The sequence below is a fragment of the Lissotriton vulgaris genome, chromosome 4_1 (assembly GCF_964263255.1).
Source record: "Lissotriton vulgaris chromosome 4_1, aLisVul1.2, whole genome shotgun sequence".
Taxonomy (NCBI): Eukaryota; Metazoa; Chordata; class Amphibia; order Caudata; family Salamandridae; genus Lissotriton; species Lissotriton vulgaris.
In genome coordinates, this window is record NC_141691.1 from 1,566,286,661 (window position 1) to 1,566,300,954 (window position 14,294).

The following is a 14,294-nucleotide window of genomic DNA, read 5'->3' on the forward strand; positions in this document are numbered from 1 at the left end:
ATAATGTTACATTTTTTGCCATGCCCGACTTTTGCATGTCACGGTGCAGCATAGATGGAGTCTGAGGCAGCTAATTGATCCCATGCAGGCCGTGGGCTCAGAGGCATATCTTCTATACCCCGCTAAACTAAAAGTAATCACTAAAGGACAGGTTAGAATGTTCTTTTCAGAAATAGAAGCAAATTATTATATGTAGGAAGTGCTGGGTCTCAAGGGTGGGGGGCGACAGCAAGGCACAAAGGGCAAGTCGCATGTAAGAACAGATAGCGTAAGGTCAGGTGGCACAGCACAATTAGTGGGAAAATTAGTTTCCACAGCTCTGGGGAGGGAGGAGGCGACAGCTACATTCCAAGCGGCCACACATAGGTAAGGCTTTACCTATTTGCCAGTACGGGGGAGGAGGGAATGGGGGGGAAGGACACAGGGGAGGGTAGAGAAGGGGGAGGGGGAGGGGAAGGGGGAGTACTCACAGGACATACGACACATACAACACAGCACAACATTTTTTATTTTATTTAAAAAGCTGGCAGTGAAGGCAAGGCAACCTTTTGGTGTGTTTTAATGGCTTGTCGAATTGCCTCAATTAACGTCTGTGGGCTGAACGATGTTAACAAAAGACTGCGGGTAGCTGCGTTACTAAAAACGATGTGTTTGCCTGCAAGAAACACACATAGAGGGGGTAAAGGGTTTTCTGCTGGAGCAGCTGGGGTTTTCACTACTTGCTCATACAAAGCAAGACTCTAAGACCAGAGGCGTGGCTATACTGGGTAAAGGCAGGGACATTGCTGTAAATAAGAAGAAAGAGGACCAGTGGGGTAGATGGGTCCTGGTGGAGATAGTATGTAGGGGGGAGAAGTTCACATTGGTCTCAGTATATGGCTCTACCGAAGACGACCCTGACATCTTTGATTTCTTAGATACGGAATTAGCCAGGTGGCCTGAACCCATTATATGCTGCGGGGACTTTAATATTAACGGACCTTCAGACTCCGATATACAAGCAGGGTTGGGATATACTGGCCAAAAAAAAAATATATTGAGCAATGACTGCCCTGGCACAACATAACTCACTAATAGATCTATGGGCAAAACTATATAGGATGGTAGAACATTTTTCTCAGCACCCCATAAAATCTTGGTAAGGCTGTATTACTTCTGGATATCTAACTCCTTACTTGCCAGATCCCAAATAGAAAAACACCCCCGGATAGTATCGGATCAAAATCCGCTAATAATAACTATTAAATTAGACAAGGCAGGCAGAAGGGATAACACCTGGACCTTTGAAAGAGCCTTACTTAGGGATAAGGGGTACATAAAATATATGAATAATTGGATAAAGCTATTCTGGGAGGTTAATAGAGGTATTGCAGCTCCCGGAATGGTTTGGGGCGCATTCAAAGCACCAGTTTGGGGGGAGACGTTGAGTTATATGCTTAACAAACACAAGCGTGAGAAGGCCAGAGTGGAAGAAATAGTAAAAAAAATTGGCTAAGGTAGGGGGGTAGCTGACTTTAGCAATTCAGCAGCAAATGACGTTGGAACAACAATTGCTTAAAATTATCTCGATCAAAGCTGAAGCAGTAGAGGGCATTGCTAGCAAAGCCGCAGTTAACTACCTAGCTAAGAAAGAAAATTCCTTTGAGTTGAGTGAGAGGGTTGGTCACATATTAGCAATTCGCACCAGGCAGAAACTCTCAGCGGGAGAAATAGAGGAGATCTCAGATGGCCAAGGCAATATAGTGTCTGAATCTGAGGGTGTAAAGGAAGTATTTCGGCAATTTTATGCAGATCTTTATGGGCTAGACTCAGGTGAAGGGGAGGCAGATATTCAGGAATATCTGAAGTATATCCCAGCCCGACACTCCCCGAGGAGGAGAAGATTGCTTTAGACTCTCCAATTAAATTAGAGGAGGTTGCTTTTGCACTTGAGAATCTTCCCTCAGGAAAGGCGGCTGGTCCGGACCTGATCCCTGTTGAATTCTATAAAGTTTTTCAAAGGGCGCTCATCTCCGACATATTAAGCACCTTGCTCCAGGCACAGCAAGGGGAGTCTATTCCAAATTCTTGGGGAGGGGCAGATGTTATAGTAATTTTGATGAAAGGTAAATATCCTATAGTGCCAGGATCTTATAGGCCCATTACCTTAATGAACTCTGATGCTAAGATCTTCTCCAAAATACTCGCTAAAAGATTAGCTAGAGTGATCGAGGGCTTGGTCAACCCTTCACAGCATGGCTTTGTACCAGGGAAAGGCACCACACAGCATCTTAGACAAGTAGTTACCTTGTTTGATGCCACAGGAGTACCAGGGGACCCTATGGCAGTTCTATTTTTAGACGCGGAAAAGGCGTTTGATAGGGTCTCCTGGGACTTCCTATGGACAGTAATAAGATGGAATGGTATAGGGGAGGGCTATATTAGGGCCATTCAAACACTGTATAGAGAGCCCACAGCCAGGATAAGGATTAACAAAGGGTATACAGCCCCGGTGCAAATTAGTAGGGGCACTAGGCAGGGCTTCCTTCCTCCCCGCTTCTGTTTGCGCTATATATGGTCCCTTTATTGCGCAGGCTAGAGGCTAAACCAAGTTTCCCTTCTCCAAGCATAAATGGCAAAGAGTTTAAGACGCTGGCGTACGCGGATGACGTGGCAATTGTCACACCAAATCCCGCCCTTGCTATTAGAGAGGTTGAACTTGAAGCCCAGAAATTTGGCAAGGTCTCAGGCTATATGCTTAACAGGGCTAAGACCCATATAGGTAAAAACCCCCATATAGTTTGCAATGATAGTTGCGTAGTCAGCTCCGCAGTCTACTTAGGGGTCGAGATCTCTGCAGATCTAGACGGGGTCGTGGAGCAGAATATAACACCTTTAATGAGCAAAGTAAGAACCAATATAGAGAGAATGCACAACCTCCACCTATCACTAGTCGGCTGCACCAATGTTATCAAAATGGTAATTCTACCTAAATTTCTCTACTTTTTCAGGTCAATACCGCTATTTTTTTTAAGCTAAATGGTTTTAGGCATTAGAATCAGTACTGAACAGGTTTATTTGGGCCCACAGAAAAACAAGGAGGGCATATAGGTTTATCACCCTCCCAAGGGCTAGAGGAGGTTGGGGGGCCCCGGACTTCAGGATGTATTACTGGGCCGCGGCATTGCAGTACATGCAGGGACTGATTGGGGCGGCGGGCTAGATCCAAAAATTACTCATACCTCTACTGATGTTTATGCGATAGTTCTGGGGGCATAAACTGAGAACTGTTTTTTCAACTGCATTGACTCTTCCTACTATAAAAGAAAAAGATTTGGGACAGTTGGTGCTGCTTATAAAATTTGGGCTGCCTTCCTGAAAAAATTTGGGATAGGAAGGTTCAATAGGTATACTCGCTTGTTTAAAAATAGGTCCCTACCAGAGGCGATTTTTTCAGACTCGGTTATGGCAGATTGGACAGGTAAAGGGGTTGTGAAGATTTGGGATATTGTTGGCCCGGGGGGGATCTTACAGTTCACGGATTTAGAGACTACATTTTGCATTGATAGGAAGAGCTTTTTTAAAATATTTACAGATTCAGAGCTTCTTGAGTAATAAACATGGAGGGGCTGCAGGGTTCAATAATATTGAAATTCTGGACAAGATAGAAAGGGGCGGCGATTGTACAATCCGAAGCTTCCACGCACTCCTCGCAGCGGCAAAGCCGGATGACCGGAAAAGCGTTGAATTAAATGGGTTGGGAAATTTGGCATTGAGACAAGCTGGTTCCAGAAATCATTAGATTTAGGTTGTTCGTTACTATGCTCAGCCGCACTCCAGGCCCAGCTTTATAAGACACTATATTCCCTGTATTTTACCCCGGCAAGAATAGCTCAGTGGAGAGGTACCTCAGGGACCACCTGTCCACGTTGCAATTTACCAGAGGCGGATATAATTCACATATTCGCCACCTGTCCGCAACTTTATACACTTATTAGGGATACCAAGTTATTTCCTGACAGATCTTTAGGGATTAAAATCACCCTCATACCATCCCTGATATTACTTGGGGTTATGCCAGATACTGATGTTTCTTAGGGGGAGTTTTTATTCGTTGCTATGGCAGTTTTTAGACTCTCGATAGCCAGGGCCTGGCTAGATAAAACACCTCCTGCAATGCAACAATGGCTCTCAAGCCTTTTGGCTGCTTATAATTTAGAAAAGGGAATCTACGCTAGGAAGGGCAGGAGGGGGAGGGTGCTCGGGAAGAGAATCTGGGATCCAATACAGAGATGGAAGGAGGGTTTGTCTGAGGGTTGAATATATGCAAATAATATATAGCTTGTGATGAGGTATTATTATTATTATTATTTTTTCTATATGTGTTAACGATCTGCCTATAAGTGTTACAAGTTTGTTCCTTTGATATTGTATATTTGGTATTGCATTCTTTGTGCTGTATTGTACTATATGGAAAGAGGGAAAAAAACCTTTTAATGAAAATATATATTTTTTAAAAACAAGTCTGCTACCACTTGTATTTGCTGATAAAGAATCAGAGAACATGGCTATGGAGACCCATACATGTGGTTCTTCTTAAAAATAGCGAAAATTAATTCAAGCTCTAAAATGTAAAAAAGGGCATGAACTCAACTTGTTTTCATGGGAGTATAACCCTAGGAGATGCTTAAGAATGTTTGCCAGTAAAATATGCTTCACAGAATTCTCCATACCAATAAACCTAATAGCCAAGGAAGCTTGGATGTCATTTAGGGGTTACCAGGGATTGTAGCAGCGTCCCTTGGCTTGTCCCTTGCAACCCCTGGCACTGTTTTTGAGACATCGGGCCTCAGAGGCCGAAAAATCAGTTCCAAAAATACAGTGAAGCTCTGCATTCCTAATTTTATGCCTGTTTTCATTATACTAATAGTGAATAATATTGCATTTTTCACTATTAATGTAATGAGAAATGGAGCAAGCTAAGCTGGCGTGGGATTTTTGGTGGCTGATGTGGTATCTAAAAATGAATTAAATGTATGTTGTGTGAGTGCTAACGGGTGAGAGTGTTTTTAAGAGAGAGTTTGTGTTTGTTTGAGCAAGTGTGTCTGTATATTTAAGCTTGTGTGTGTGAGTGAAAGTGAGCTAGAGTCCATGGTAGGCTGTGAGTGAGATTTTGTGAGTTTGTGAGATTGAGGTACAAATGTACTATTTTATGGTGTAATGTGTTGCTGCAGCAACGTTGGTGCACTACCATGCATCAATTGGAGAGAGAAAAAAGTGTGTCATATCTACTAAGACGTTTCTTCTTTTCTCTCCTTGTGTGTTGGCACACATTTGACAGCCATGTGTCAACGCACATACCTTTGTGCCATAGTGCAAGGGTTTATGCGTTCTCTAAAGCATAGGTTTTGCACAAGAAAGAAATCTTCAATAAAAAAAAATGCTTTAAGGCTTTTCCACTTTGTATGTGTGCTGTACAATGTAGCACACATACAAATAAGAAATACGAGAAGAAATAAAAAAATATTTCCTCTATACACGAGCCTTTGCAATATTTTGGCACAAATTCCTGTCTATTCATGGGTAGTTGTATGGAAAAAACCCATGCACCCACTGATGGAATTTCCCCTACCTAACCATGGTAAAATAATGAAGAGCAACGCATAGCGCATCTTTGCGTTACTTTGGGATACTATCAAATGCAAATCCTGATTTGCGTTTTCATATTAAATCCCACCCTAACAATTTGCGCCAGATTTGCGTCACAAAAGTAATTCAAACCTAGCACAATGCGTTAGTAAACCTGGGCCTGCCAGCAAGTATAACAGATTGAGAATGAGTGGGCCCGATTCACAGAATGAACTTACTACTTTTGGCATTCACAGAATGCACTTACTACTTTTGGTATTCACAGAATGAACTTACTCATTTCGGTATTCACAGAAGTTAGGACTACTAACTTTAGGACTCCTAAATGCCTTCTGTGAATACCGAAAGTCTTAAAATTAGGATTTTTCTCAATTTAGTAGTAGTAAAGTTAGGACTACTAACTTTAGGATGCCTAAATGCCTTCTGTGAATACCGAAAGTCTTAAAATTAGGATTTTTCTCAATTTAGTAGTAGTAAAGTTAGGACTACTAACTTTAGGACGCCTAAATGCCTTCTGTGAATACCGAAAGTCTTAAAATTAGGATTTTTCTCAATTTAGTAAAAGACTTCTGCAAAGTTTTATGAAAAGGATAAAACACAACGAAGTGCAAAGTGTCCTGAGTTGACGCAAGTCGCTATTACAAGATACCAGGTTAAGACAGTTCAAATTCTTCTTAGTGATGGCCAACAGAAGATGAATCACGTTCAAACTCAAACGAGTCAATAAAAAAGCGATGGTGATTCGGCATGTCAAGCAATAAATGTGGATCTGTGAACAAAGAGAATGTTAACAAGACATAACCTCTTACAGATGACTCGATTTATTCACGTGATTCTTTCTCATCCAATTTCTAAGCCATGAAAGCCTTATTTGTCCAAACAGCATTGCCTTTTACTCTGACATTGGGGCGGTCAAAGACCTCAGGGCACCCCATCTTGTCAAAACATAGTTTGACATAATTCAGCCATGGGATTCTGTGGTGCAAAATCAAGTGATATACAGTCCCTTAAGATGAGATGGTTAATTCTAGTTTTGGATCTCAGTAATATAGAAAGGAATCAGAGCAAAGGTTTCAGTTGCAGGATGTCTGCAGATACTCCTGACCCAATTGGAGTATTATGCAGTGGGACTTTTTAGGCTTCAGTATGCAATACTCGAGCAATGTCCCAAATAAGTCCTTTGGATTCACACTAATAAATCAATTTTTCAGCCCTGGTAGTGTGGCACAGAAAGGTCATGTGTTCAGCGTTTCAGAGTACCAAAATGGATGTTAAGTAATTGACACAACTCAAAAGAAATCTGACACCAATTCATAAAAATAGAGCAGATTTGTATATAATTTCAGACACCAAAGATAGTGGGATTAGTATAAACAGAGTTATAGATTTTGAAACAAAAAATATATCAGTGCATTTCACACTTGCAAAACCATAATGTTGCGGTCAATAGGAAGACGCACTAATGGCACTCGGGATTAAGGGGATGTGTGTCCCAGGACCAGTCATTATAATTTGACCTTGCTCATAGGGCCTGGGTGTAGAGTTGTCCTGGCTGTCCCTGGTGCTGAACGTAGGAGTCCCAGGTGCTGGTTTTTCAGCTTGGGTGGTGCTGGTGAGGAAAAGGATGCAAAACTTGACAACAGGGTCATTGAGGCAGCAGGTTGAAAATACTGTGGTTGTACCTGAGGCACAGCGTTGGACAAAGGTAGTGGTAGCCTGACTGGTCACCAACAAGCCTTGTTGTAGCAAACACAGCCTTCGGTTACTTCGATGTCTTGGAGTCAGGAGGAACACTGAAGCCACCTGAAACATTTTGGAGGTCAGGACTACATTCCCCACAATGCACTAGACAATTTACTTTTTGTGGCCCATAATTCTTTGCTTCTGGGAGTGTGATTTGCCTGCGAACTGCAGGTGAGATGTACCTCTAGTCCAAGAGAGTTCTGGATTTGCCTTTGGCTTGCAGAGAGGTTTCTCTTTCCTTTGGAGCCAGCCTCTGGTCCAGGATGGGACATGGTCATGCAGTTACAGGATGGTTGCTGCTCATGCAGGTTATCGTGCCTTTGCTTTGTGCCGGTCCTGAAGTCACAGTCAAGCGTTTCTTCTTTTTCCTTGGTTGCAATTCAAGCAGATGGTTCTGGTGCCAGTGGAGTCTCTTAAATCCTACATTTTGGGGTGTTAGGGGTCTGAGATGTAGTAGGCAGTGGGCTACTAGCTCCATCTGCTAATCTGAACCTGAGGTGACCAGTTTCTCTGGAGGGTGGCATATATTCTATCAAGAAGCCTCTATTCTGCCACCTTTAAAAATGGCAGAACTCTTCTCTGCAAAATAGACCAGATAGCCCATCTTTTGGGTGTGGCTAGCCATCTGGAGATGTACACCTCCGTACTATCTAATTTTGCTGGCTGCCCAGAATGCAAATGTACATGGCAGAGGGTGACTTTTCCCTTCTCTGGGAATAAGCCAGACTGCATATCAGAGGCAGTGGGTGCTTTGAAGCTGACTGAATTGATGTGCCACGTCATTAGCCATCTTGTCAGGGAGGGAGGTGATACCCTGCCTCCTGAGAGAGTTCATACCTGTTAACAGGGAGCCTAATTCCTGTGTAAGTGGCAGCATCTGTAGGCCAGGGCACAGGAAAGGCTGGGGGAACCAGGTTGGCATCCTCTAAGGTAGCCATCTGGGTGCATGTCACATTAAAACTGACTTTGGGGAATCTATCAATCAATCAGTAGGTTTTTGTAGAGCACACCTTGCCACCACAGAGGTTCTCCAGGTGTTGGTTTTTTGTGAGATTCAGTCTAAGAGTCAAGTCTTGAAATTTTTCCTGAAGTCTTGAAGCGATGGGGAGGGTCGTGGGTGGAGTGAGAAGTTATTCCAGGACTTGGCATTAGGAAGGAGAAGGCACACCCTCCACAGCGGCTCTTATGGATGTGGAGGATGTGGGCCAGGGTGTGGGAGGTCGGTGGAGAATCATTTCCTGGTTGATGAAGGCGGATCTGCAATATTGTTGAGAGGCTGGAAGGCGTTTGTGAGTAGTTTGAAAAGGCACCTTTCTTGGACAGGGAGCCATTGGAGAGCTTTGAGATGAGGTGTGATGCTGGTTATTCTGGAGAGGTTGAGGATGAGTCTTGCTGCTGAGTTATGGATAGTCTGGAGGCAGTTTAGGAGTTGTTTGGGGGTCACTGCATAGAGTGTGTTGCCGTAATCAAGGTGGCAGGAGACAAGGGCTTGGGAGACCATCTTTCTGGTGGAGACGTGGAGAGGAGATGGCGTTAACCTGTTGCTTCATGGTCAGTTGGTTGTTTTCAGAAGGTATGTCTGGGGTTCAGGTAACACATAAAAGATTTGTTGCCAATTCAAGGGATGCCCAACTACCCAATTTGTTTTCCAGAGAAAGGGAAATGCTGGTCCTGGCTTAAGATGCTCTGTCATCTACTTGACCTCTTGGACTCCCATATTGCTTCCCTCCTTTTCCTCAATTAGAAAGATTTTGTTCAAGCTTTGCAGGGTTAGTCAAGTAATTCTCATAACTCCTTACTGGCCCAGGAAATTCTGGCTTTCCTCTATCAAGCAGTTGAATGTACAACCCTTGAGGTTGTTGAGCCTTCCTCAATTTTCCCTGACCAGGCTAAATTGAAGGATTGCCTTGTAGGAGATCAGGCCTTTGTAGATCGGGTCTTATTCTGGAATTTGTATAAGCAACACAACAGGCAAAATCATACAATAAACATTGGCCCTCTATGATGCATTGTTCAGGCTACAAAGACCTGAATATGCTATTTTATAATCCCCTATCCTTTGTGTGTTTCAGCATTTAGTTCTCCTTTGGAGATCATAGGTCCCCTACCTTAAACTTGCCTACTAAATAGTGTTGACTTTGTCTACCCTAGAGGCCAGAACCCTATACCATTTCCAATTGTGTTGAAGGGCTTAACAGTACTTGCCATCCGAATCACTGGAGGCAGTGGCCATAAAAAATGCATCTATCAATTTACTTTCTTTAATCTCAATAACTGCTCCACAAAGATTAGAAGAGATTTGTTTGCATTCAAATTGAGAGTCCTACCTTCAATTTGTTCCGAAGGGTCTTGCTTTACCTCTTTCACAGACTGTTCTCCAGAAAGTAAGTTCTGATTGCCATGATAATCAGGAAATCTTTCTTCCCTACTTCTGTCCTTCTTTATCTGATATAGAACTTTCCTTGCGTAACTCGGACGTGGGTAAGACGGTCAAGATATAAGGATAGCTGAATTCTGCAAATGTCACTCTGTTTTTCTTTCTTGTAGCACCACTCATCCGAGTCTTAAACCATCTGTAGACACTGTGGGGCTCATTTATGAGCCCCTGCGCTATTTTAGCGCCACCGGTGCGTCACTTTTGTGACACACCAGTGGCATAAAACATGCGCTGTTTTGCGTCACTTCAAATAAATGAGGCCCTGTGATCAGTGCACCAGGTACACCAATACCGTATGCTGTTGCAGCTAATTTAACAAGGAGTCTTTCTCCTTCCTAAATGGTAGCACATACATTATCTTTTTTAATATGTGTAGGGCATCAATTTAGGCTAACCTATACATTTTGTTAAACATTTTAGCTTACAGGTTTCCTGTATGTGTAAAGATCTTTGTTTCACAGTTCAGAGTACAGTTACTTACTAATCTGTCTCAACTGAATATATATTGTCCTGCCTAATTATTGCCTAAACTACCTGTGATATCCTCAAAAGGTACATAGTGAACAAGTAACAGGAATGATGCAGTAATGTCAGATTACTGTTCTGTAATCATCATTACGTTCACTCCTACTGTTGCTCAGTCAAGTCCTTATACCCTCACTCCTCTCCCCTGGAGAGGTGTCATTGATTTAGTAAGTGTTTGTTAATGCCTGTTAAGTCATAGCAAACTCTTTTTGAATCAGACCAGCAGTGAGTTGATTGATTTTGCTAATAACTAAGGGCCAGATGTAGGTAATTCATATTTACAGACTCTTAAATACCGAATTTTACCGATTCGGTATTTAAGAGACGGTAAATATGAAGGGGGGAGATGTAGGTAATTCCAAATTGAGAATTACCGAATCGGTAGGATTTGGTATTTACAGATTCGGTAAATACCGAATCGGTATTGCCCATTGATTCCTATGGGCCATGAAGCCCATAGGAATCAATGGGCAATACCGATTCGGTATTTACTGAATCGGTAAATACCGAATCCTGCAAGGGTGCAGGGGGTGTCACTTTGACACCCTCTAGCACCCCAATTCCGGACTTGTGTGTCACATTGCACAGGTGTGCATGCACACATGTGCATGCACACCAGGATTCGGTATTTTACCACCCAATTGGAATGGGTGGTAAAATACCGAATCTGAAAGGCCTTTGGGACGCAGAAGAGTCCCACCTACATCTGGGTTTTACAGAATCAATAAATTTACCAATTCGATAAATTTACCGAATCTAAAAAAAGAATGCCAGTACATCCCAATCACCAAATACCGGTCGGTAACGGCCGAATTCGGCCGTTACCGACCGGTATTTGGGCTTCTACATCTGGCCCTAAGAGCCTTATTTAGAGTCTGCGGTACAAAAGGGGGTGGTGATGGACGGAGCATCTGAATCAATCAAACACTCACACCCAGTCAAAAGATCTGGGTTTAATCCATCACCGTTCTTTAGCCCACTCTGCCACCCCAGTTCAGACATGGCTATATGCAAATCAGTCTGACCCTGTGCCTCATGGGAACAGTCCAGCCCGAACTGCCAAGCCATGTCTTCCCTGGACCAGAAACAAGCTTCCGAGGACCGCTTTCTGGCATTCCAGCCGTCTTCAGCCCGGCTTGCTTGAATCCAGTGGCAAAGTGAGCAAGGGACTCACGTCTGAGCATACCCTGCCACACTTATGGCGGCCAAAAGCGGTACAAAAGGGGGTGGTTTAGAGTCTGGCCGATGGGATACTCTGTCAAAACATCACAAATATCCCACCTGTCATAATATAAGTGCAGCAGGCCCAGATTTACTAATGTTTGCATCGAGTTATGATACGTTTTTGGCTCAGCCTGAGGCAAAATCCTTTTTGCCATTTACTAAGCCATGCAAAGATGATTTGTGTGGCTTTGCATGGTTTAGTAAATAGAAAGTATCACATAACAGGGGATAATTTTGCCTTGCGCTACTTTGCATTGGGTAATCAATACATGGTTGGAGCATGGGCATTGCAATGCATCCCCTCATGTATTGATGCAAACTTAGATTTACAAAGATTAATAAAGTTGGGGATTACTCTTCTTAGGATTGTTTTTGTGCAGGAAGATATTCATTCCTGCACAAAAACAATCCTGCTTATAAAGCAGGTGCCTGCAGTGACGCTAGGCAGCAAACGGTCTGCAAGCTCTGTGAGGGAGCAGTAGTGAAACATATCTTAGTATATATGCCACATATATGTTCTCTCCTTTTCACACAGCACACCACAGCACACCACATTTCCAGACTGCATTGTATTGCGTGAATGAAAAGTCAATCCTTCCCAGAGGCTCTAATGCACTTATGCTATGGCATTGTAGCAGCTAGGACATCTGCCATGTGTGTTTTGATGTATCTCGGCCACCTTACTCTAAGTATGTCTTTCAGTTGAAATTCGTTCAAGTTTCCTCATCTTGTCATTCTGTTACATATACATAGTCTAGGTGTATGTCATTAGCAAGTTGTCATCATCTTCTCCTATGAAAATGCTTCCATGGAATAATTTCTACACTATCACATGTATTTGTTGGCTTGTCAGAATGTACAATTTCATAGCACTTCCATAGTCAATCAGACCTGTAAATTTATCTATCTGGTATTTGGAGTGAGCTGTGCTCCCTGAAAGCAGCAGTGGGCGGGAAAGGGGAAAAGGAGGAGGAGGGTGGGATTTAAAAAAAAAAAGCACTTAGCTTCCAGCGGATGCCTCTCCTCCGTCCTCTTCTTGGTTTCTCCGGTGCAAACAAGAAGCACCTGGGCTCCAAGGCTCCCAATAACCAATCACAACGCTGCAATGAGGTGTTGTGATTGGTTTGAGCCCCATCGTTTACAGGGTAGGTAATGCAAATGCCTGATAAAAACATTAACAAGGAGATTCAGTAATTTTCTGGAGCGGATGTCTTCTGATATTTATATTTTGTATTTCTTTGTATGGCATCCTGGAAAAGACTGAAACATGTTATGTCTTTTGTATCTTTAACAGAACCTGGAATGTGGAACGATGAGAAATGCGGCGGATCCATGCCTTTTGTGTGTAAAGTGTATAGCCCCCTTGATTTTGTAGGATAAGCACACCCGCCATAGCTAGAAGGACCACACACTGTTGTCTGAATGATTGGGAATAGCGGAAACATGATAAATCGTTACATATCATAACCACTTGTTGTCAGATAATCAGATGCTGGGGTTTTGGGTAATTGATTTCAAAATAAAATCATAGTACTTAAACTGAAAACAAAAGCTGCTTCATTTTCTATTTTCATGCATATATGCTGTACACTTCAATATAAAGTCTTCACTTTACCACACTTTTTCCATGTGAGATTTGTCTTTGTCCCTGTGTGAACCTTGAAACTACTGAGGCTCTTTTTTTGCCTGCCTACTATTTCCATACCAGAAGTTGGGAGGAGTCAATTATTGATGTCAACGACTTAAAGAATGAAGTGCAACTTGAAATATAAAACTGCTAATTTACAGTGGTGAAGAAAGGTCCAATACACATAATAAAATATGTTAGAAATTGGATTCCTAGTTTGCTGCAGTATGAGCCATAGTCAAGCAATAACCACAATCCTAGTCAGGGTAAGGCAGATGTACACCCTAAATTAACCTATGCTCACTCTCTGGTAGCTTGGCACAGACCTGTCAGGCTTGACTTTATAGACAATGTGTAAAGTATTTGTGCAACACTTCAAATAGTAACTCAGTGAAATCAGGCTTAACTTTAGAGACAATGTGTAAAGTATTTGTGCAACACTTCAAACAGTAAATCAGTGAAAACAAGCTTAACTTTGGAGGCAACGTGTAAAGTATTTGTGCAACACTTCAAACAATAAATCGGTAAAAACACCACACAAAGAAGATTCCACACCAGATAAGAAAAATAAGGTAAAGAGTTGCGCAGCGGCTGTTCTAAAGGCAATGCATCAGTTCCAGATGCAGGAAGCTGTGGCAATGCAAGTCTGTAGCAATGGGTCCAGTCCATGCAACAGCTGCAATGCATAGCTTCTGCTAGAAGATGCACCACTCAGCCGAGGAGACATGTCCGTTCTGTTCAGGGGTGCATCGTTCAGAAGAGAATGCATTTGTTCTGCTGAAGATACACTTTAGGTCCATTTCCAAGGGTCCACAACTGGGGTGGCACCCGTTGGCAGGGCAGACCCACAGATGGCGGAGTCTTGGTGAAGAAGCAGGTTGGTTGAAGGATTTTATGTCCCTGAGACTTCAGATCAGGAGGCCAGACAGCTAGTCTTTGGAGGCACTCTGGGTTGAAGTGATTGAGGTCTAGTCATTCGCACCCAGGTAGGAGCGAAGCAGGCCAGCAGGTCAGCACAGTGAAGCAGGAGTCCAAAAAAGCAGCAGTCAACAAAGTTGCAGTCCTTCAGGCAGCACAGCTGTCCTACTTTCTGGCAGAGTCTTCACAGGT

General features: G+C 42.9%; 1 protein-coding gene across 1 annotated transcript in view; it reads left to right on the plus strand.

Annotated features, from left to right (window-relative positions):
• LOC147724247 (lectin-like) overlaps window positions 1-13,179 on the plus strand; it is a 100,804-nt gene extending 87,625 nt beyond the window's left edge. The window contains exon 5 of the mRNA XM_086966983.1: window positions 12,852-13,179. Within this exon, the coding sequence (XP_086823109.1) occupies window positions 12,852-12,937 (86 nt within the window). The 3' untranslated portion in view covers window positions 12,938-13,179. The remainder of the gene's footprint in view (window positions 1-12,851) is intronic.
• The last annotated feature ends 1,115 nt before the right edge of the window (window positions 13,180-14,294 follow it).